The sequence below is a fragment of the Oryctolagus cuniculus genome, chromosome 7 (genome assembly GCF_964237555.1).
Source record: "Oryctolagus cuniculus chromosome 7, mOryCun1.1, whole genome shotgun sequence".
Taxonomy (NCBI): Eukaryota; Metazoa; Chordata; class Mammalia; order Lagomorpha; family Leporidae; genus Oryctolagus; species Oryctolagus cuniculus.
The window spans coordinates 92,763,338-92,786,114 of NC_091438.1; the positions used below are offsets into that span (position 1 = coordinate 92,763,338).

The window sequence follows — 22,777 nt, forward strand, 5'->3', positions numbered from 1 at the left end:
AAAAAAATCTTGAAATAATTTTTGCTGCTTCAGACAGTTTAAAAATTAGATTTCAGTTAAAAACATTTAAAATTATAATTAATATTCAGCACAAACACATTCTTCTTACATAACTCTATTTACACTGACAATTGTAGCATTTCTCATTCGATGTATTAGGCCTTTCTTTTAATAAATTGTACTTACTAAATCTGTAGTCAAGGAAAGGTGAGTTTGTACTGTGTGCTTTATAGTCAAAAATAGAATAGCAGAAAGCTTACCCTTTGTGTTGGATTTGTGTTTTTATCTCTCTTGTTAATCAATAATTCTGCCTATGTGAGTACACATGTATGGAGTGACAGGTTTTATATATATATATATAAAACAGGTTTTATATTATATTTTATATATATTAAATATATATTTATTTAATATATGTAATAAATACATATTTAAAATATATATTTAACATATATATTAAATATTATATATATATATATGTAAAACACTGTTATTCTGGTCTGCTGTTATAGATTCAGGTACAAAGAAATTCCCAGAGGGTAGGAAAGCTATCACTCATCACCTCTCCTTGATATCTTTCCTTGCCTTTTATAGAAGATGGCAATGATGTGGGAACTATAACTCCATTAATTCTTTTGACTGATTGAGTCTATTCTAGTTTCATTGTGATTCTTTATTTCTCTCCCTCTGCTGACTTTACTTCCCCTTTACTCTTTACCTATACATGTACCTTTGGATCCACAAGAAAAATACAATCATAGGAACTCCAGAGTTGGGCAGGCAAGAAATATGATTTTCATTTGAGAACTAGGTATAAGAAGAGCATTCCCAGTGCTATTTAAAACAAATGAGTTTTGCAGGTTGAATTGAGGAGAAACAAAAAGAAAGAAAAAAAAAAAAGCCTTTCTATGCTGCTGCCACCTTTGACACAGAGGGCCTGTTTCACCAGGAACCGCATAACGGCTCTAGGCATTTTAGTGTTCAGATTTACAGAGTAATACTGGCAATCATATCTGGAGGGCGAATGTGCACACGAGTGATGCTGCTGTGAACACTCGATGGCTTTCAAGTTGCTGTGATCAATTTGAGCGTGGCCAATAACATCTCACATGCTAGGAAAGGGAGGGGAATAATTCTGTTTCTTAATTATTTGTTCCATCTTCAGTCAATAGATTGAAAAGTGGAATGCAAACTAAAATCTTGTTCATACTTTCAAGTTCCAATGTCTTATCAAATAAGTAAAATTCTATTTTGCTATGTACAGAATGCAGTATAATATATAGTTTGTAGCCAAACATATGTCCTCATCATGGCACTCAGCATCATTCCTGAATTTGGGGAATTTGATGTTCATTATTCGTGGCTTATTTAGGAACACGTTACTCAGCAATTCAAAAAGAAAGAAAGAAACTAGATCATTGAGGGTAACTAATCTCATGTATGAAGGTTCTATCCACCAGATTCTCTCTAAATCAGCAAAATTTAAAAGGCATGAGATTTAATTTCCTCATGCAAATGCAAAATATGGAGACAATATCATTGGTGCAATGAGGAAACATAAAATAAAATGGATCATTTAGCAGAACTGAAAAATATATTTCCTGTCTCTTTACAGATTATCGGCTGTGAGTCATACTGGTCTAGTTGTTGATATAAACTTAGAAGTAACTAACCCCAATGACATGTTCAAATTGTTCAAAATATATTAAGATATGCTATTTCAGACATACGTAGCTGTTTGTTATTTAAATCCCTGTGCAGCTTTCTAGCAAGTGAGACTGAACCATGTGGAACTCCATATATTCTTCTGGTCAATGCTGAAAGCAAAATTCAGTGAAGGGGTTCCCTTGAGCCATTTTCCCTATCTAGCTTCAGTCTCCTGGACTTTATCACTTAGTTGGTAAGAAGAGGCAAACCCAAGAAAAAAATGCAAAGAAAAAAAAATAGAAGCAAACAAAGAATATACTAATGATAGTAACCAGGCTCATTTAAACAGACCAAAATGGGAAGAGTTGGAAGGAGAGCAAGTGGTGGATCCTTCCAGAAATAAGGCCCAACTAAGACAGCAGGCTAGGCAGGCGCCACGGCTCACTAGGCTAATCCTGTGCATGTGGCGCTGGCACACCAGGTTCTAGTCCCGGTTGGGGTGCCGGTTCTGTCCCGGTTGTTCCTCTTCCAGTCCAGCTCTCTGCTGTGGCCTGGGAAGGCGGTGGAGGATGGCCCATGTGCTTGGGCCCCTGCACCTGCATGGGAGACCAGGAGGAAGCATCTGGCTCCTGGCTTCAGATCGGATCGGCACAGTGCACCGGCTACAGAGGCCATTAGGGGAGCGAACCAACGGAAGGAAGACCTTTTTCTCTGTCTCTCTCACTCTCACTGTCTAACTCGGCCTGTCCAAAAAAAAAAAAAAAAAAAAAAAAAAGACAGCAGGCTTGTAGCTTGCACAGAGCCTAGCAGTACTATGTTCTTGAATCTGCTTCATCTGGAAGGAAGAGAATTTCGTGCTCTCCCTCCTGATTAGGGAATTGATGGCTCTGTGATTCAGTAGCCAACGTTGATATCCCTATCTGAATGTCCTCAGTTAATTGAGATACTTAAGTTTTTTCATGTTCAAAAGTGAACTCCCTGTGCCAGAAAACGGATCAGTTTATCTAGCAGATCCCGTCTAGTGAGAACGTGGGAGTCAGCTTGCTTCCTGAGCCAACTCAAGTATCCAACTAATCTCCAAGACTCAGGGATAGAGAATTTCAAGTAGTCAATGCATGTATGTATAAATTTACATTTAGTCATCACCCAGATAACACAATTTTCAACTTGTGACTAACCTAGTTTAATACTGGCTACATTCTATTCTGTTCCTCAAGTTACTGGATATTAAAGCCTAAAGATTTCTGAAATACAGCCTACTTCTTTCTCCTTCACTCAAATTTTGTAGTGTTCTATCATGTCTACTTACATCTTAACCAAGTTTCCTTGTATTCCCAAAAAACTCATCAGAAGCTCAAATTCAATCAGATTTCTCCAGGAAAATCTGTGATGGCCATGCTCTACCCACTGAATATAGTTCCAAACTCTTATCAAGGGGTTTCTCAGTTCAGAACTTTCCTACTAGCATTGATCTTACCCTACAATCTCTACCTTTACATCCAGTGTTAAATAAAATAATTATCTTATAAATTATGCTGCTCCTGCAGGTTTCCAGGTTTTCAAACCAGATATTTCCTTTGCCTGAGTAGATTGTGACAGCTTTTGGCTTACATTTCTGTTCGTGGCTTTAGCATCACTCCTCCTTCTAAACCTCCCTTGTGAATAGTGTTTACTCTTTTAACCTGAAAATGACTCAAAGAAAGATTTGAGCATGATTACACACACACACACACACACACACACACACACACAAAGAGAGAGAGAGAGAGAGCGAAAGCAAGAGAGAGAGAAATCTTCCATCTGCTAATTTACTTCCCAAATGGTCACAAAGGCCTGAAGTAGTCCAGGGCAAACCAGACACCTGGAACTCCATCAAGGTTACCCAGGTGGGTGCAGGGGCCCCAAGCATTTGGGCCATATTTCATTGCTTTATCAGATACATTGACAGGAAGCTGGATTGGAAGCAAAGCAGCCAGGACCCCACCCATGGTTCATATGGGACACCTGGATTACAGATGGTGGTGTAGCCTACTGTGCCACAATGATGCCAGACTCTCATTCCTTTCTCTGAGTTACCAGGCTCTACTAAATAACTTTCATCTTTTACACACATTTGTTACACATACTCCTACCTAATGATTTGAGTCTTTTTATATCTTTTCAAGAGGACATGGATCCTATTTAATTAAGGGATGAGTATGCATTTGTTTCTGTCATGCAAATTCATTGTATTAAATATGATTCAAGAAGAGAAAAATGCCCAATGTTTTTCCTGTTTAACAAATATCACAATATGTTAACATTGATGTAAATTTAACTGCATTATAAAGAATTTTTCAATTTTTATTGAATCTTATTTCTTATTCTTATATCTTATATTTCCTATATATTAATGTAAGTACTATTTTATAATCTCCCAAGAAATATTAAATATAGACATAGAAATGGGATAATGTAACTAGTAAATTGATTTGAATATTAGAAAATGAACAAAAAGGAAGTAAGTTTTTATTTTCCTATATTTTACCATTCAAAGAAACTTTCTCCTTGAAGATTAATTTTTAGGAAGCTGGACACTGGAAAGTTAAAAGCTATTTAAATAACTAATATTTATATATTACTTTGCAAAGATGATTTCTTGCCTATCTCCACTATCTTGAGGGAAGAGAGGTTACTTTCACATAAGTGGTATTTTACTGAACAAGATTTGAGTCCAACCATTAGGGAATTTGTCCACATAATATTTGTATATACCATCCAGAAGATTGGGAGAAAGATAAGGAAATACTTTTATTTCCAAATTCTTGAGAGGGAAGCTAAGAGATCAAGTGTTCAAAATCTTACTGTAACAAAAGGTGCAAAAATCAGTATCAAACTTTGTTATTTTCTGCCTATTAATATGTTACCCTAAATTAGTAAAATATGTTGTAGTTAAATAACATATTGATATGTTAATTGATTTTTAGAAATATAGCTAGATGGTATAAAGTAGTTCATTTTCTTGGACTCTGACCAATACTTCAAATCCAGTGAGTCCTTCTCTGCATTTTTGCATATCATTTGTTCCACTGTGTACCACACGGGATACAATTCTCATCATTCTCCATTTCCAATAACTGGTCTGATAACACAATTTCTTTTAAAGTTTAATATAAACTTCTCCCAATATGCTGTGAAGGGATTCAAATTTAGAAATAAAATGAAAACTTTTATTTTAATAAAAATTCAATTATGTGCTTCTGTGTTAACTTGATTTTAGAATGTGAACTTGGACATCAGGGCACAGATCTTGACTTTTTGATTAATTTCACTTATTTCCCACTATAGATATCTTCACATTTGGGGATTGGGAAACTCCATAAATATTTGAGTAACTAAATGACAGAATAAACCCAATGTGGATGGATTTTTTTTATTTGACTTAGGTGCTTGTGTTAAATTTGTGAGGTATTTTCAGTTAATTTTAATATTAGTTTAATTTCTTTTGTACACATTCATAGACATATATGTCTGCCTTCTGAATACATATTATATGGAGCCATACAAGGATACTTCAAAAAGTTTTTTGAAAATGAAATTAAGAAGTAGGTTTATTTTAATGCAAAAAATTTAAAAGCTTTGTAAGTTTTCCAGAATTTACAATTTCCAAGAAATTTTTGAACTCCTCTCATACAGTCATATAAGATATCCATTTATAAAGAACTGACAAGGCAAATGTGTAAATGTTAATAAAATATTAACTGTTCAGCATTTTACATAAGACCATTTGCAATTTATTGACCCTATGTTCATATTTTCAGCAACTTTACTTAACCCCCCAACCCCCATATGCCTTAATTTTAGAATAACAATTGCATGGCCAAATGCTAAAGCTGAAAGAAAAGTTTTAAATACACTTTTCAAACTTTTAACTTTCAGACCTTTTAAGTGAAGTGCATACTTCACAGTTTCACAAGCTACACCATTTTCTCTTGTCTGACACCTGGTAGAGTCAAACTAAATTTACCTGCTTGGCTCTATGGCCTTTGAGAGCTCTTTCGTTCCCGTGTGTCTCGAAACTGTTGGCCTCTAGGGGGAGCGCAAAACCCTTCCCTTACTTGCACGCTCTAAATCTGATCGCATAGTAGGGGCTAGCAAAGAGCCATGAGATTGTATGTAATGCAGCGTGGCCGGAAGGTGCAATGGTAAAGTCGGAAGAGGCCTGATACTGCAACACAAATATAGATCTGTGAGATGTTAGGCCTGGGCTCGTTCCGTTCCCTTTTTCTCATCGGTTTAAGAAGATACCCACATCCTAGAGCTTGTATAAGGATTCAGTGGGTAAGATAAAAGCCCCTGGAGAAAAAAGAAACTAAACTGTGGTTCTCATCCTTACACTCTTACAACGTGATTTACCAGAAGCTAAAGAGCCACAAAGCCTTTTGAAAATCAGAAAACAGTTTTATATCTCAAATAAGTAGATTTGAAAAAAAAAGTTCTCAGAGCTACCTTAGTCGAGGTTTTGTATTGTGACTCTTCTGTAGAACAATATAAGGCATATAATTGTTAATAAATTCACTAAATAAATGAAAACCTAGTAATGCAAATTCATCTTAGAAACAAATGATAAAAATATATAGAACATAACAAGAACATGTCAGTTATGATGCTTTTGACTGACTAGGAAAGGTGCTAGAAATTCAGAGATGATTGGATATTTACTGACATCATAATTAAGTTATATATAAAGTTTATATATAAAACTTAAAACTTTTGAAATGAGATCTTGTTTGGCCTTTCAACTATAAAGAAAGTTTGACATTGCACATCAGATTAGGACTATGTTGGGATGGAGATTATTTAGTATTAAATTTTCTTATAAAGAAATATCAGATTATCTAAAACTACTTAATAGTCAAAAACATTTGATGTAGTAGAAATTCATGTCAGTTAAATCAAAATAATGTTTTTAAATTTCTGTGTGCCCACAGATGATAATGAGTGTGGAAATTTAACCCAGTCCTGTGGTGAAAATGCTAATTGCACTAACACAGAGGGAAGTTATTATTGTATGTGTAAACCTGGTTTTAGATCCAGCAGTAACCAAGACAAGTTTATCACCAATGACGGAACAATCTGCATAGGTAAGTTCAAATATCTAACTTAAAGTTTGTATCTTTCTCTCATTGCTTATTATCTCTACAGATTAAATAATATATAAATCAAATTCTTTGAGACACTAAGTGTATCTTAGTGGTTAAATAGTTTCACAAAATATCAAAATTAATCCTCAGTGTTGCCAATGTTTCCTTATCAATTGCTATGAAATATTTATCCAATGATAAACAGCTTTGCTTTGAAAAAATCAAATCAATTACAGTTTTAAAAACGAGTCATGCAATCTAACATGATGACAAACAATAAATATTTTCACTGGGAAACAATATATTTATTCTAGAAAATTGTCATTTGTATCATGAGATATTGTTATTTTCATACATATGTACTCTGTGAGTGGTTCTACATTTTTTTCTGACTGTCACTACTTACAAGAGTCGTGCTGGTTGTTTTACTACTGTCTGGATAAAAATTAGTCACAATGAAGTCAGCATTGTTTCTCTGAACACTGCATTTGAGTTTAGAAAATCATATCAGGTTTACTAAAATGTCCTCTGTAAAGACAATAATTTCAACTTAGCCCCTTAGATAGGAGTCACTTATTTTGAATCTGGAGAGATATATAGAATATTTTGTTTAAACATCTTTCTATTGTATTTGGATGCCCATGTGCTGATCCTGTATAGTTGGGGTAAAAAGATTACTTAGAAACTTCAAAAACAATTTTCAAAATCAAACTCCTTGTATAGAAAGATTTTAACTTTGAAAGTAATTAATTATAAATTATATTAATTATGTCTAAATATGTTCAAATTAATAAGTATAGTTATGACATATAATCCATAAACTGATGTAGGAATGAGTCCCAGAGAACTTTATCAAAGATTGATATAGAACTCAAAACTATATATGCAACACAGACAGATATGATGTACTGCTTCCACCATACATTGTTGTTGAAAAGAGAAATATTCAAATTAATGTAGATTTCCCTAAAGTCTTTGATTAATTCCCTAATGTGTATCTCATCAGTAAACGAAGGAAATGTGTGTTAACGAGAAGTTGGGAGGTATGCTCAAACAAAACTCATCAGTGAAATGCGTGTACCTATGCTTTTCAACACCTATTCTATTAAATAAACAGGGAAGATTTTATTATCCTCATTTGATGGTTGAGGAAAGTTCTGGGTTACTCCAGACTCACACATGTACAAAAAAAAGGACTCAAATCACAGTCTGATTTCTCACAAGCCACTATTTCTACAAGGGACTTAAATGGGTGGACTCTTTAAATCTCACACTGAATCACACAGAAACAGTGGATCAAGCTTTGCAAAGTTACGGAACATTTTGATTTTTAAATTTTTCTATTTATTTGAAAGAGACACAGAGACAGAGAGAAAGAATACTTTAATATCATGCTTGTTGGACAAATATTATATCTAGTATTTGCCAAAAATATTGTAATATAGAAGCATCATAATGTATTCAGGAAATAGGAATCTACGACGTTCTGCCCAGGAAACATTCAGTGATTCTATTTGTGCTTCTCAAGCTGTGTTTGTGTGGCTAGTGTTCTTAGACTGTCATATAATGTGTGTGTGTTGCCTTTACTTGCTAATTTCTAATAGCATAGCTCTGAAAGCGTTAGTTTAGATGTTCCAGTCAGTGAAGAAATCTAACTTGTAATATCTTAATCACTGCTGCAATTTAATGCACCTTTAACTAAATTCTCCATTGCTATTGTCCCTTGTCTCTAGAAGACAAATGCCTTTTCATCTAATCATGTTTACTTTTAATATTCCTCAATTCACAACGGACTACATTTCTCTGTTCACAATCCTTGAGTAGAGAATTTCTATGCTAGAAAAAAAAAAACAGAATCAAGAGAATATGCACACTGATGATTGAATGCCAACGATTTAAGCAGGAGTAATATATTTATAATTTAAAATGCTCCCAATACTTATTTCTACTGAGATACATGGAAGGTCCTAAGTTTGAAAAATTGTGTTTTATCAATTGCCAGTAGACAGTAAACACAATAGCTATTTTAAAACCGAATTCTCAGTAGCCCTGACCTGTGACACTAGCATCCCATACGGGCACTGCTTCGAGTCCCAGCTGACCACTTCTCACCCAGTTCCCTGCTAATGCACCTGGGATAGCAATGGAGGATGGCTCAAGTGCTTGATTCCCTGCGCTCACGTGGGAGATTGTTCAGCTGTGGCCATTGGAAGACTGCTCTCTCTGTGCCTCTACCTCTCTCTGTAACGCTGTCTTTCAAATAAATAAAATGAACCTTAAACAAGCATTAAACTTTTTCAAGAAGCAATACAGCTATTTTTTTCTTCAGCACTGTAGTAATTTTTGGTATACACTATGGTAATCCAAAGGAATTTGAACAGAAAACCATAAATTTAAAAATACATTTATTAGAGAAAGAGATGAGGGCTTTCATCCACTGGTTCAATTCTCTAATGTACAAACATCCAGCTTTGGATAAGGACAGAAGCTGGGAACTCAATCCAGGCCCCCGCCTTCACTTTTTAGTGGGCTGCTTCAGGTCTGAAAGTTTAAGCTGAGTCTTCAGTTTGACAGACCTGTTAATTCTTGTCATTCAAGGGCTGTAAATAGAAAAATGGAAGACTCCAATGCAGGGCAAGAGCTGACCCAAACAAAATTTTGACCTTGAGGCCATATTCAGATATTGTTTTCCACAGATAAATGTAATTTTTCTGTAGATGATTTTGGCTGAAATTTAGCCTCATACTTATTTTCCTCCCCTTGAAATCACAGAAAATTAAACTTCAGGTCTTCAGTGTCCAAGAGAAGCAGTTCCAAAGACCAGCATTTTACAAGTGGGGAAAGAGGTTTCCAGATTTCAATGAAAAGTTATAGAAACAAAGAGTAAGCCGGATGATATTTTAAAAAGAATTAGGGGCCAGCGCTGTGGCTTAGAGGGTAAAGCCACCACCTGCCATGTCAGCATCCCATATGGGAGCCGGTTTGAGTCCGGGCTGCTCCACTTCCGATCCAGCTCTCTGGTATAACACAGGAAAGCAGTGGAAGATGGCCCGAGTCCTTGGGCCCCCGCACCCATGTGGAAGACACGGAGGAAGCTCCTGGCTCCTGGCTTCAGATCAGCACAGCTCCGGCCACTGCAGCCAATTGGGGGTGAACCAGCAGATGGAGGACCTCTCTCTCTCTCTCTCTCTCTCTCTCTGCCTCTCCTCTCTCTGTGTAACTCTGACTTTCAAATAAATAATTTTTTTAAAAAAAGAAAAGCATTAATTTTATGGGATGATTAATATTATTTCATAAAATTTGGAGTCTGATTATAAAAACTTGCATAACCTTAATATCAAATGTTAGTATGCCAGGATACTACCTCCTTACTATTTTTACAGATTACCATATTGTCACTTGGAGAATTCAGAAGCTGAAATACTCTACTTGGTCCAAGTCTGACATGCTGGAATACCAACCAGCCAAGTGAGTGAAGTAGGAGGGCTTGAAATAGAACAGAAACCCCAAAGAAACCCCAATGCGTATGGAGGAGGCACAGGAAAAAGCTGAAACAGAGCCAGTTATGAGCAATGAGATTGTGTATGCTTGGGGAAAAGTGCAAATTATTGGGTGGAAAGTGACTTTTTAGAGCCAAGAATTTATTTTGCTCAGAGACTGGGTTTGGGCTGAAGTTTCCAAGAGCATAATGCATCTGAAATTGAAAGAAATCAACACCTTGTTTACTGTCATCCATAGAAGTAACTAAAACCACAAAACATGGGTGTTCAAAGAATATTCTAGTTGTCTTGCCTGTGAAATAAATTGTTATGATACTTCATGAGTTTATTTATACTTTCATTGGGGCATTTTGCAAGTTGGGTACAACATGTGTTTCTTCAACTGCTCTGCTCCAAAAATACCATATATTGCCTTTAGTCTCATATGCTTTTTACTTCATTGATTTTATGAAAAATAATGATCTTAGTCCACACTACCCTCTGTGTTCTTTTGTTTTTGTTTTTTTTTTTTTTTGGTCCAATCAAGAATGCTTTCTTTGTTGGTTCTGTGTATCCCAACAGTTAACCTGCTGCTGTTTTTCCCCTAATTTATTTTCTGTCCATTTGCTTTTGTGGATAGGTAGTTTCTGAAAACATGTAGAGATGAGGAGAAGCAGGATGAAGGAGCTACAATAGTGTTCCTAATTTGCAACAATATATCCAAGTTTCTGGGTAGAACAGACTGTAAACATATTGTAATCTAAACATTCAGACCTGGGTTTTATCTTTTTAAACCTAGTGGCATCACCTGTCATGCTTTTGTTGTATAGTTAAGTGAGAAATTAGGAGTAGCTGAATTTAAGATAACTACCTAGGTGACATTTAAATAATACTTTGATTATGCTACCCTTTTTCATACTGAGGAACAGTACAGTACCATCTGTAAATTTAGTAAAAATTAAATTATAGCTTTAATATTATAATACTGATTAATTAATCTAGCAAAAAGTATCCCTAGTATTTCAGAACTTGACTAGGGACACAAAAGCTTTTGCATTAATTTGAAGTAATGATTTGGAATCTTCAGCTTCTTGGAAACATTTCTTCTAATAGCAGATATTTACATTGTATTTATAACTTTAAAGCATATTTCACTGTAGTGTGTAAAATTTTAAATTGCAAATGTAACTTACGTGAGTTTAAAGCCCAGTGGCTTCAATATATGGTTACTGAGCATTTAAGACTTAATTATATATAATTTATTACTTTATCCATATTGATTGCATATTTAAACCATAGAATTATATAACTTGTATAAAAGTAATAAAGTACGCTAAAATTTTAAGGAAGCTGAATCACATATTCTATTACACTTGAAGTTAACTTAGAAGAAAACTGAAGCTTTGTAAAGAAAGTCAGTAATTCTTTTTTTTGTCTTCAAGATTACTTTAAATTGAGTTGTTACAATTCATTTAGTTTAACAGTGGAAAGCAAATAATTTGAAATGTATTTTTAAAATTGAATCCCTGTTAAATTAGGACTAAATATTACATTGTTAGTGATGGAAATTAATTTAATGACTTTGTTGATGAATCACTCTTTTGAGAAAGCAATTTGGAGTCCATGAATGGCATTTTCAAAACTTTGTCAAAATAGATGTGTCAAATTGGAGTTAAGAAATAAATGCAGATAAATATTCTCTGCCTTTTGCCAAATTATAGTTTCCTTAGATTGGTGTGCAAATTTTTAATGAAATCACTAACTATAAGTTATATTACAAAGGTCTTCCCAAAAGTCCTTGGAAAATGTATATTATGTTCTATTATGCATGGATTTCAATTTTTTCCACCAAAATCAACTTGTATTTTAATTCCTTTTTTTCTATGAACTTGTTGACATATCCTCATATTACCTACAAGGTAACAACTTTATGAGTATGAAACTGAAACATTATTTTTTCAAATCTTTCCAGATATAGATGAGTGCAGTGAACCAGGTGTCTGTGGAGATCATGCAGTATGTGAAAATGTGATTGGTGGGTATAATTGCTCCTGCAAAGAAGGCTATCAGTCATCCACAGGAAAATCCCAGTTCACACCTAATGATGGCACTTACTGCCAAGGTAAATTATATTATCAAATTTTATGTACTGTCAAACAACTATGTAAAATATGCACTACACAGTTGTGAAGTGTCAAATAGCTATTCATTCTAAGATTTGTGCTTGCATTCCTTTATTGTCTAGAAAATTAAGAAAAGAATAATATTGCTTTGTTTAATGAAAGATGTAGACAATATACTTTATGTTTTTAACATACCATTTCCCTTAAAAGTTTCTTTCATTTACTGTAAAATACTGGATTTTCTAAAACTGAAAAGGAAGCTAAAGTGATAAAAAATGTACTTTTAATGTTTAAATAAGTGAGCAAAACCATTGGAATCAATGTAATCACCTTAGGAAAATATTATTAAAAACTTACTATATAATCTTTTATTTTTCTACAGAGAATGTTGATACAAACTGCCATATAGATAATGCCTGTATTGCTGCAAATATTAATAAAACTTTAGCAAAAGTAAGTAGTCTATTTGAGTTAAAATTTTATTTAATTTTGACATTTGATCTCACTTAAAACATTTCTTCCAATGTCAAGCTTCAAGAAAAGTAACTGGCATTTGCAATTCATGTAGAGTTGAAACTGTTTTCATATAGACATCTAAGTATTATGTTTGCATCACAGACAGAATTAATTTGAAAATTCCCAAAATTTGATGAAGACTTTTACATGTTTAATTTCTTTTGCCTTTTCATTATTCCTTATACTAGAGAATTATTTTCAACAAATGAAGAGAGTAGATGAATAAGAAAGTAAAAAATGTACTTTTATTTCAGACCCATTTTGAGGAGACTTGCTTGAATGCAATCAGATTTTGTACTTCGAAGTAAATATTTTTAAAAGCTAATAAAGACATTCATAAATGAACATATTGTTCAAGTGATTCAAAATGTGAATCTCAATATAAGTAATCAACTACCAGCTAAAACAAATTTCATTTAATCACATTAAGCCAAATTAAGCCATAATTTACTATTTAGGATATTAATATAAATATTAAGGAGTTTAAAGATTAAGATCAATTCATTGGCTAGGACATGATTATGATAAAGAAGCATTTTTTAAATAATCAATTTTGCTAATCTATGTATGCAAACTCAGGTTTCAGTGCTATATGGTATGGTTTGGTTTAATTTGACTATTTATTTCTGTATAGGACAAAACCAACCTGAGAATAAATTTAAGATATGAGATTTATTCTTGAAAATTTCCAGTAGAACTCTAAATTGGTTTCTTTTGTTTGGACTCATTTTTCCTCAGATTAGATCCATAGGCGAACCTGTGGCTTTGCTACAAGAAGTCTATAGAAATTCTGTGACAAATCTTTCACCAACAGATATAATTACATATACAGAAATATTAGCTGAAGCATCCTCAATACTAGGTCACATGAATAAAGCTGCCCCAGCCGAGGACACTCTTTCTAATTCAACTCTTACTGTACGTATGTTGAGCTTTAACTTTTTATGCATTTGAGGTTTAAATTTGTCTTTATATCTGTAATTAGAGTAGAACTTCAATATTTATGATAACACACTTTTTTTTCAATAGGAATTTGTAAAAACCATGAATAATTTTGTTCAAAGGGATGCACTCATAGTTTGGGACAAGTTATCTGTGACTCATAGGAGAACTCATCTTACAAAACTGATGCACACTGCTGAGCAAGTTACCTTAAGAGCATCTCAGAACTTCCAAAAGACTACTCAGTTTGATACGAATTCAAGTGATATAGGTAAGAAGCAAAGAGCAAAGCAATTTGAATTTTCCAAACAAGCCATTCCTAAAGCATATGTAAATATTATTGATTAAATTAGTGGTAGTTTTATCAGTGTGGAAATGAGCAGTAATACATCTAACAGTAATATGAATGAAGCACTAGTAAAAAAGATAAAGATATATGCTTTATCTCTTTCATAGCATGTATACTGTTTTCTACTGGAAAGTGTTTAGCCTTGCAGTTCTCAGAACGCATGACTCCATTGTCATTTTGAGTCAGTTATCTCATAATGTGTTAGAAGCTTTAACCTTGAGCGTTACATCAGACCTTCTAGATACAGTAGAATCAAATTTTTCTTTGGGAATCCTTTGTCTTGATAATATGAAGTGATCAACATAGTGAATTAGATTTTCCTGCCTCATGCACTTGAACTTTCTTTTTTTTTTTTTCTTTTTAAAAGATTTATTTATTTACTTAAAAGTTAGAGTTACACAAAATCAGAGTTACACAGAAGGAGAAAGAAAGAGAGAGGGAGAGACAGAAAGAGACAGAGAGAGAGAGAGAGAGACAGGGGTGCTGGGCCCAAGAACTTAAGCCATCTTCGGCTGCTTTCCCAGATGTACTGGCAGAGAGCTTGTTCAGAAGTGGAGAAGCAGTGACTCCATCAGTCACCTATATGGGATGTCAGTCTTCAGGCTGTGGCTTAACCTGCTGTGGACAGCACCAGCCCTGGCACTTTCCTGCATAAAACATTCAAAATCTTGAATAAGGATGGCGATAAAGTTATCGTACAGAAACAGGGTACATTATCTGAAATATTCACTGCATACATCTTGATCGATTCACTTGAAAGGTGGAGTGAGATATATATATATATATATATATATATATATATATATTCCAACTACTGGTTCCTTCCTCAAATAGGTTCACTCCTCAGATGGCAGCAACAACTCAGGATATGCTAGTCTCCCGCATAGTGTGTTAGAGGCCCAGGTACTTTTGGCCACCTTTTGCTGCCTTCTCCAGGAAGCTGGATCAAAAGCCCAAGACCCAAACTGATACTCAGAACTGGAATGCCAACATTGTAAGCTGCAGCTGAAACTGCTGTGCCACAATGCCAGCCCCATCATTGTATATATCTTTATTACACTTTTCTTGGTGACATTTTGATATACAAGAGTAAATAAACAAAAATAATTTGATTAGGATTCACCACTTACTCAAAATCAAGGTTCTCAGCAATCTGATAACATAAAAGTGCCCTACTTTTCTATGATGTTGCTGTATGAAAAAGTTGAAAATTCATGAAATAAAGGTATCATCATTCATGAGTTCAATCCAGTCACTTTGTAGATATTGCTATATTTTACATAATATCTGTATATATATGTTAAACAAAATATTGTAGATGCTTGTCTTTGTGTTAGTCACTATGAGTTACAGCTCCCTTGAGTACACATAAATGAATCAGCATTAAATTAAGTTAAACCATGAGTATTATACCAAAATCAAAAATTAAAACTTGAGTCAGATTTTGAAAATATTAATTAACCTGTTCAAGAAGATGAAAACAATTATGATGGATGAAATGTCTCTAAATGTGCCGACGCCGTGGCTCAATAAGCTAATCCTCTGCCTGCGGCACTGGCACACCAGGTTCTAGTTCCGGTCGGGGTGCCGGATTCTGTCCTGGTTGCCCCTCTTTCAGTCCAGCTCTCTGCTGTGGCCCGGGAGTGCAGTGGAGGATGGCCCAAGTGCTTGGGCATTGCACCTGCATGGGAGACCAGGGGAAGTACCTGGCTCCTGGCTTCAGATCAGCTAAACAGTCTGGTGAGCCTGCCGCAGCACGCTGGCCACAGCGGCCACTAGGGGGTGAACCAACCCAATGGAAAAGGAAGACATTTCTCTGTCTCTCTCTCACTGTCCACTCCGCCTGTCCAAATAAAAGAAATGTCTCTAAATGAATACATATGTCAGTTGTGAGTATTAAGTTAATTTCTATGACTTTATGATTTTCATGTTTTTTTTTTTAGCTCTCAAAGCTTTCTTTTTTGATTCATATCACATGAAACATACTCATCCTCATATGAATGTGGACGGAGATTATGTAAAGATAATCCCAAAGAGAAAAGCTGCATATGATGCCTATGGTAGGACTCCAACTATTTTTAATTTAACAATTTATATGTTCTCAGTGTAATGCACTTAGGAAAATCTCTGGCAACAGTATACATTTTGTTGTTATTGTTTCCACATAGATAAAAATGTATTACCTGGGGAAAACTTGAATTGCAATATTTCTCAACAAATGCTCACAAATACAAGTGAAAAACATATACAACACACAAGAGTATAGTCAAATATATAGATAGTATTTTATAAAAACCTGTGTTTTCTCCCTTGTTCAAAAACAAGAAGCACATTCATCTTTTGTTTTGTTTTGCTTTTACTAAAGTGATGTAGAATTTTTTTCCTCAATCCATCACTATTATCCCCTCCATCTTGTCTTGTCATTTTCTGTCATTGAACTGTTGGCTCTTACCCTATGGTATCATATTCTAATTAGTCAAGCACAAAGAATGTGTTTAACTGTTGAAATTTCAAAAACAATTTGAATAATGTTTCAAAAATGGAAAAAGACATTAAAAATACCTATTAAAATGACATATGATGAAATTATTATGGAGTTAATATCTCAAAAAGATTCTGATTGGATGATAACTTTGTTATATTTACTAAAGATATTTATAAACTGATACTTAAAATGGACATTAACACCAGATCTCAAAACTAAAGGCAATGTGTTTAGCTCAAATTTATGTCTTAAAAACACATCAAATTTGGCCAGTGCTATAGCTCACTTGGCTAATCCTCTGCCTGCGGCACTGGCACACTGGAATCTAGTCCCAGTTGGGGCACCAGATTCTGTCTCAGTTGCTGCTCTTCCAGTCCAGCTCTCTGCTGTGGCCTGGGAAGGCAGTGGAGGATGGCCCAAGTGCTTGGGCCCCTGCACCCTCATGGGAGACCAGGAGGAAGCACCTGGATCCTGGCTTTGGATCGGCACAGCGCCGGCCATAGTGGCCATTAGGGGAGTGAACCAACGGAAGGAAGACCTTTCTCTCTGTCTTTCTCTCACTGTCTATAACTCTCTCTCTGTCTCTTTCTCTGTCTAACTCTGCCTGACAAAAAAATTAAAAAAAAAACACGTCAAATTAAACAAAATAATCAAATACTCTCAAAATGTCCAATATAATTATTCCTTTATTAACAAAATTCATTCATTAAACACATGCAGGATTTAGAACAGGCACAGAGCCATTAAATAGTCAGGAAATAGAATGGGCCATAGGGCATACGTGAATTTTAAACCTTCCTTTGTAGTGTAAATTATTATTAAATAGTTAGGAAAAGGGGTTTAGAATAAGCAAGAGAAAATTCAATACTCTCAACTACAATTTTATAATAAAATTTAAATAGACTATTGGAAAGAGATTCTGTAAATTTAAAAAAATATAAAGTTAGGATATTTAGATAACAATATACAGAAGCACTATTGAGAAGGTGTTTTTGGTCATTCTCTTCAGAAAAAACAATAAAACAGGCTGAGAACAATCATTGTCTAAGGGACTTCATTGCAAGGTCTATTTGAGCAAATTGATCTTGGAATTTAACTCCAACAAGCTCAATGTTTTCCAAATAGTCTGGGATATAATTCATGATTGGACCAAAGTAGTAACAGACTTCCTTCATTTCACCAAAAAAAAAAAAAAAAAAAAAAAAAAAAAGAAAGAAAACAAAAAGAAAAAATGGAAGCAAAACAGAAAAGCTTAAATATAAAAAAAGAAAAGTTATGGAACAAGAATTAATTCTAAAGTAAACTCCCCAGAACTTAAAACAGTGATTTGCAGTAAGTAAATACTCAGATGTACATTCAATGTATTAAATTCAAGATTGTATCTTGAAATTAGGTAAGGTCAGATAACATCATCACATATTAGCAACATCATAGAGCCAGAAACATAAGAATAAACATTTGGAAGAAGAAAATTGAAGGTTAAATGATGATGTAATAGGAAATTACTTATTCTTTTCAAGTGACTTTTAAGGTTTTAGTCTCAGTAGTGAATTAACTGCTAGCATTTCATGGAACTTACAGATTTGTTAAGACAGTTGAAAGTTGGATCAGGCCTGGAATTAATCCAAAATTTTGGTAACTGAAAAGATTCAGAATGATGAGAAGACAAATCCTAAAACAGTGTTCATAAGGGAAGAGAAAGGGATTTGGGCACATTCACTGTGGCACTCAAAGTGAAAAATTGACATTAAATACTTTAAAAATTCATATTGTCTTTGGATCCTTCCTTTGATATTGGATCATTTCCTATTGTGACTCCTGAGAATTCATTGTCCTGTAAACAGGTTCATCAGCTAGAACAGTATTTGTTGATTAAAAAAGCTTCCAGGCCCTACTCCATGCCCTGGTGTGTCCATAAGAAAGGATAGAATAGTGATCATAATTTCACTAGTCTAATCATGTTATACCAACATCCACTGTTTTTTTAATATGAATTTCCTAAGCTGGCAGTTCAAGAAAATGCAGTATGTTATATATCTGGATGTAGCAAGTCTCAGCAATGTATCTCATGGTGCCTTCTTAGATTAAGAGAAAACATGCCCAACAATACACATTGACAACTCACAACTCACAACTCATACCCAATGCATACTATTAGTGTGGTGTAGCAGTGTCCAACCCTTTGATTTGCTATAATCAACATTTGTAGTTACGATTTTGTAGTATTGTATCATGCCCTGATGGATTGCATTTGGGGAGTGTAAGGGGTACAATATATGGCTGCCTCTCAAGTAAATAAATTTCCTACTTGGGCATATGCAATTAAGTGATATAAATATTAAATAGGAACCCTTTCATTGGTCATAAATTTAAACCCCATGCCATATCCCAGCTTGTTCAATTCTAAACTGTCTTTTAAACATAAAAAGACTTACACTTTTTATTCCATACAATACAAAAAGTTACAAAGTTCTCTTATGCAGTAACTGAATTTCTCCATTTCTACTTTACCTTCTGTTTTCTTTCAGTGACAGGCAAAAACAGATTTTTAAATTATTGTGGGATAAGTTTGCATCTTTAATCAAAACTTTGTAAGACATTTTTTCACTCCAAGTTTCATCTCAAATAATTGGTTAAAAGTTATATATATATATATATATATAGGTGTATATATGTATTTATATTTATATATATATATACATGCATACTTTTTAAATTCTAAAAGCCTTGGATAATTTTCTCCCCCTATCACTCCCACATAATTGCACATGAAAGTGATGGCACGATTTTTTCTTTCAAGTGAATGCACTTCATACGTTGGTTCTTAGTCAAGATTTGCTTGTAAGTTTATCTAGGACTATCTTTCTCTTCAATGTAGTTTGTGCAGAGGGGATGCTCAGTTCATAATCATTTTTGGGTTTGTAGAGGTCAGTGAATGTAGGTCTTCATGTAGTTTAGTGAAGTAAAAAGAAGCTCACTGTGACTCACATTTCAGTGTCTGGATTCCTATGACTTCCTAAGAGTCGAAGTTTTGTCTATTTGATTTTTGTGTTTATTTTAAAAGCTTAACTACTTTTTGTCTTATAAAAACCTCACTACATATATTTATTTGATTGATAGGCAATGTTGCAGTTGTATTTTTATATTACAAGAGCATTGGCCCCTTGCTTTCATCATCTGAAAATTTTTTAATGGAGCCACAAAGTTATCACAATTCTGAAGAAGAGCAAAAAGTCATATCTTCAGTAATTTCAGTCTCAGTTAGCTCCAATCCACCCACATTGTATGAACTTGAAAAAGTAACATTTACATTAAGCCACAATAGGGTAAGTATTTTTTTTCTAGTGGTTGTTGGTTATAGTTGTCACATATTCCAATAAGTGGACTATTTCATTGTGTGTCACTCTACTTATATGTCAGTCTAGGATTATAAATGCATATTCAAAATTAAAATAAGAGTAAATTGGCTTAACCTGATTTTTCTGTAAAATATGTTTGTAACTCAGTGCTCTTTAAAGAATCTAATGAGTACCAAAGAATTTATGTATTAAAGTCACTGAAATTAAGGTACATTTTAATTTTATTTTTGAGTACTATGTTCATTTTGGAAATTTCCATGTCTTCAAGCAATGAGTTATAAAAAAGTGTCACAGTCAAAGAGAAAAATGTCACTGTGTAATAAGGTAGGTGTTTGGTTAATACTGATCATTTAAAATAATATTTGCAGGGGTTTAAGTGTTAATTAAAATGAAATCATGGACTTTATAATATTTCATAAAAATTAGCAGAAACTATTTTACCATTTATTTTTATCCTAAGCCATTTTTTGAGCTCATATATAATTAAAGCTATACAATAAATTGTGATTAGAACTAACCAAGTCATTATTTCAGTTAAAAATAAATGGAGAACTTAAGAAACAAGGATTGTTTGCTACCTTTTTATAGTTGATGGCTTTTTTTGGATTTTGAATTGGACTTCAGTTCTAATACATGATTATTTATTAAGCTGCAATGGAAAACCTTGAAGCTGGCCTATTATGTCTCCCTATTTAAGTGCAATGGATTGATTTTCTAAAGAAGAAAACATATATGCTTACACATAATACAAATATGCTATTGTTAAAAGCATCTAATGTAGAAAGAAAAAATTAAATTTGTACAAAATTCAAATAAATGTTAGCTCAGCCATAAATAGTGTGAGCATTACATTGAGGGGAAAAAGAAACTATGAATGATGTTAAGAATGGAAACAAAAAGGTTTATTTTTCAGATCCTAAATTTAAAAAAAAACCTTTTTAAAACTAGAAATCATTTTTAATAACATGGTTTCCAGCAATTTTTCTAATCATTATCAGTGAAATTTTCTGGCAGCGGAAGAGTTGCCAAGGACAACCCACTTCACCAACCCCTGTCTGATAAAGAAATAAATCAAGCAAAACACACACTTAGACAAAAATTGTTTCCAGTAATTATTGGGAACATTTAATTGTGCTTAATTTGCTGTGCTATTGAAATGCTTTTTCTGGTTCAAAGTAATGACAATTATAAAATTCCATCACTCCCTCTGACCACATCCCTGGTTTCCATTTCTCTAAGAAGGAAATTTCTTTTTTCTTTTTAAGATTTATTTTATTTATTTGAAAGAGTTACAAAGAGAGCTAGAGACAGAGAGAGAGGTCCTCCATCGGCTGGTTCACTCCCCAGATGGCTGCAATGGCCAGAGCAGCACCGACCTAAAGCCAGGAGCCAGGAGCTTCTTCCGGGTCTCCCACTTGGGTGCAGGGGCCCAAGGACTTGGGCCATCCTCTACTGCTATCCCAGGCCATAGCAGAGAGCTGGATCAGAAGAGGAGCAGTCAGGACAGGAACCAGCGTGCATATGGGATGCTGGTTGCACAGGTGGAAGCTTAGCATGCTGTTACAGCTCAAGCCCTATAGCTAGAACTGGCGTCCAAACGGGATGCCAGGGCTTCTGGCCAGGGTTTCAACCCTCTGCACCACAGTGCTGGCCCGAGAATGAAATTTCAATCTCATTTTTACCCCAAGGGAATAGAAGTTATCGCAACGATAACACTTCTGCTGTCCAGAACCCCTGATGATTTATTTGATTTACTTGATGAATCCATACAAAGGTATTTCAAAGGGCTCATGGAAGAATAGAATTCAAATGTAAATTTATTTTGGTACAAAAAAATTTTGAAATCTATTCATAGTTTTTCTCCATAATATGCATTGTTAATGTCCTTCTTGAAGATCACTTTATGGATGGATTTCAAAGCTTCTTGCACCAAAATATACTGATCTTTTAATTCCATTTTCCATGAAGTTGTTGAAGTATCTTGTATATTTGCTTCCACATTACCTCAGAGTCACAGTTAGTTAAAATGATGTTAATGATGCTAATGATAGCAGCCAGGACTTACATACTGAGCATATTAACCTGGCTGTGCTCTACGTTATGTAGCTATGCACTCCTTTTTAAAGATATATTTAATTATTTATTTGAGAGGTAGAGATATAGACTGAAGGAGAGACAGAGCGAAATGTCTTCCATCCTCTGGTTCACTCCCCAAAGGGCTGCAATGGCTGGAGCTGAGCTGATCCAAAGCCAGAAGCCAGGAGTTAATTTCAGGTCTCCCACGTGGGTGCAGGGGCCAAAGCACTTGGGCCATCTTCCACTGCTTTCCCAGGCCATACGCAGAGAGCTGGATCAGAAGAGGAGCAGCCAGGACAGGAACCAGCGCCCATATGGGGTGCGGGCACCACAGGTGGAGGCTTTGCATGCTATGTCACAGCTCGAGCCCTGTAGCTATACACTTTTTAAAAATTCAATTTCCAGGCCGGTGCCCGCTCACTAGGCTAATCCTCCGCCTGTGGCGCCGGCACACTGGGTTCTAGTCCCGGTCGGGGTGCCGGATTCTGTCCCAATTGCTCCTCTTCCAGTCCAGCTCTCTGCTGTGGCCCGGGAGTGCAGTGGAGGATGGCCCAAGTGCTTGGGCCTTGCACCTGCATGGGAGACCAGGAGAAGCACCTGGCTCCTGCCTTCGGATCAGGGCGGTGTGCCGGCTGCAGCGGCCATTGGAGGGTGAACCATCCGTAAAGGAAGAACTTT

The 22,777-nt window shown here is 34.8% G+C and overlaps 1 protein-coding gene across 1 annotated transcript in view; it reads left to right on the plus strand.

The window, feature by feature from the left end:
- Positions 1–22,777, plus strand: part of ADGRL4 (adhesion G protein-coupled receptor L4) — a 118,562-nt gene that overhangs the window by 57,220 nt on the left and 38,565 nt on the right. Inside the window, exons 3-9 of the mRNA XM_002715900.5 lie at positions 6,618–6,770; positions 12,222–12,371; positions 12,755–12,825; positions 13,627–13,806; positions 13,918–14,101; positions 16,123–16,239; positions 19,785–19,990. Of these exons, the coding sequence (XP_002715946.1) occupies positions 6,618–6,770; positions 12,222–12,371; positions 12,755–12,825; positions 13,627–13,806; positions 13,918–14,101; positions 16,123–16,239; positions 19,785–19,990 (1,061 nt within the window). The remainder of the gene's footprint in view (positions 1–6,617; positions 6,771–12,221; positions 12,372–12,754; positions 12,826–13,626; positions 13,807–13,917; positions 14,102–16,122; positions 16,240–19,784; positions 19,991–22,777) is intronic.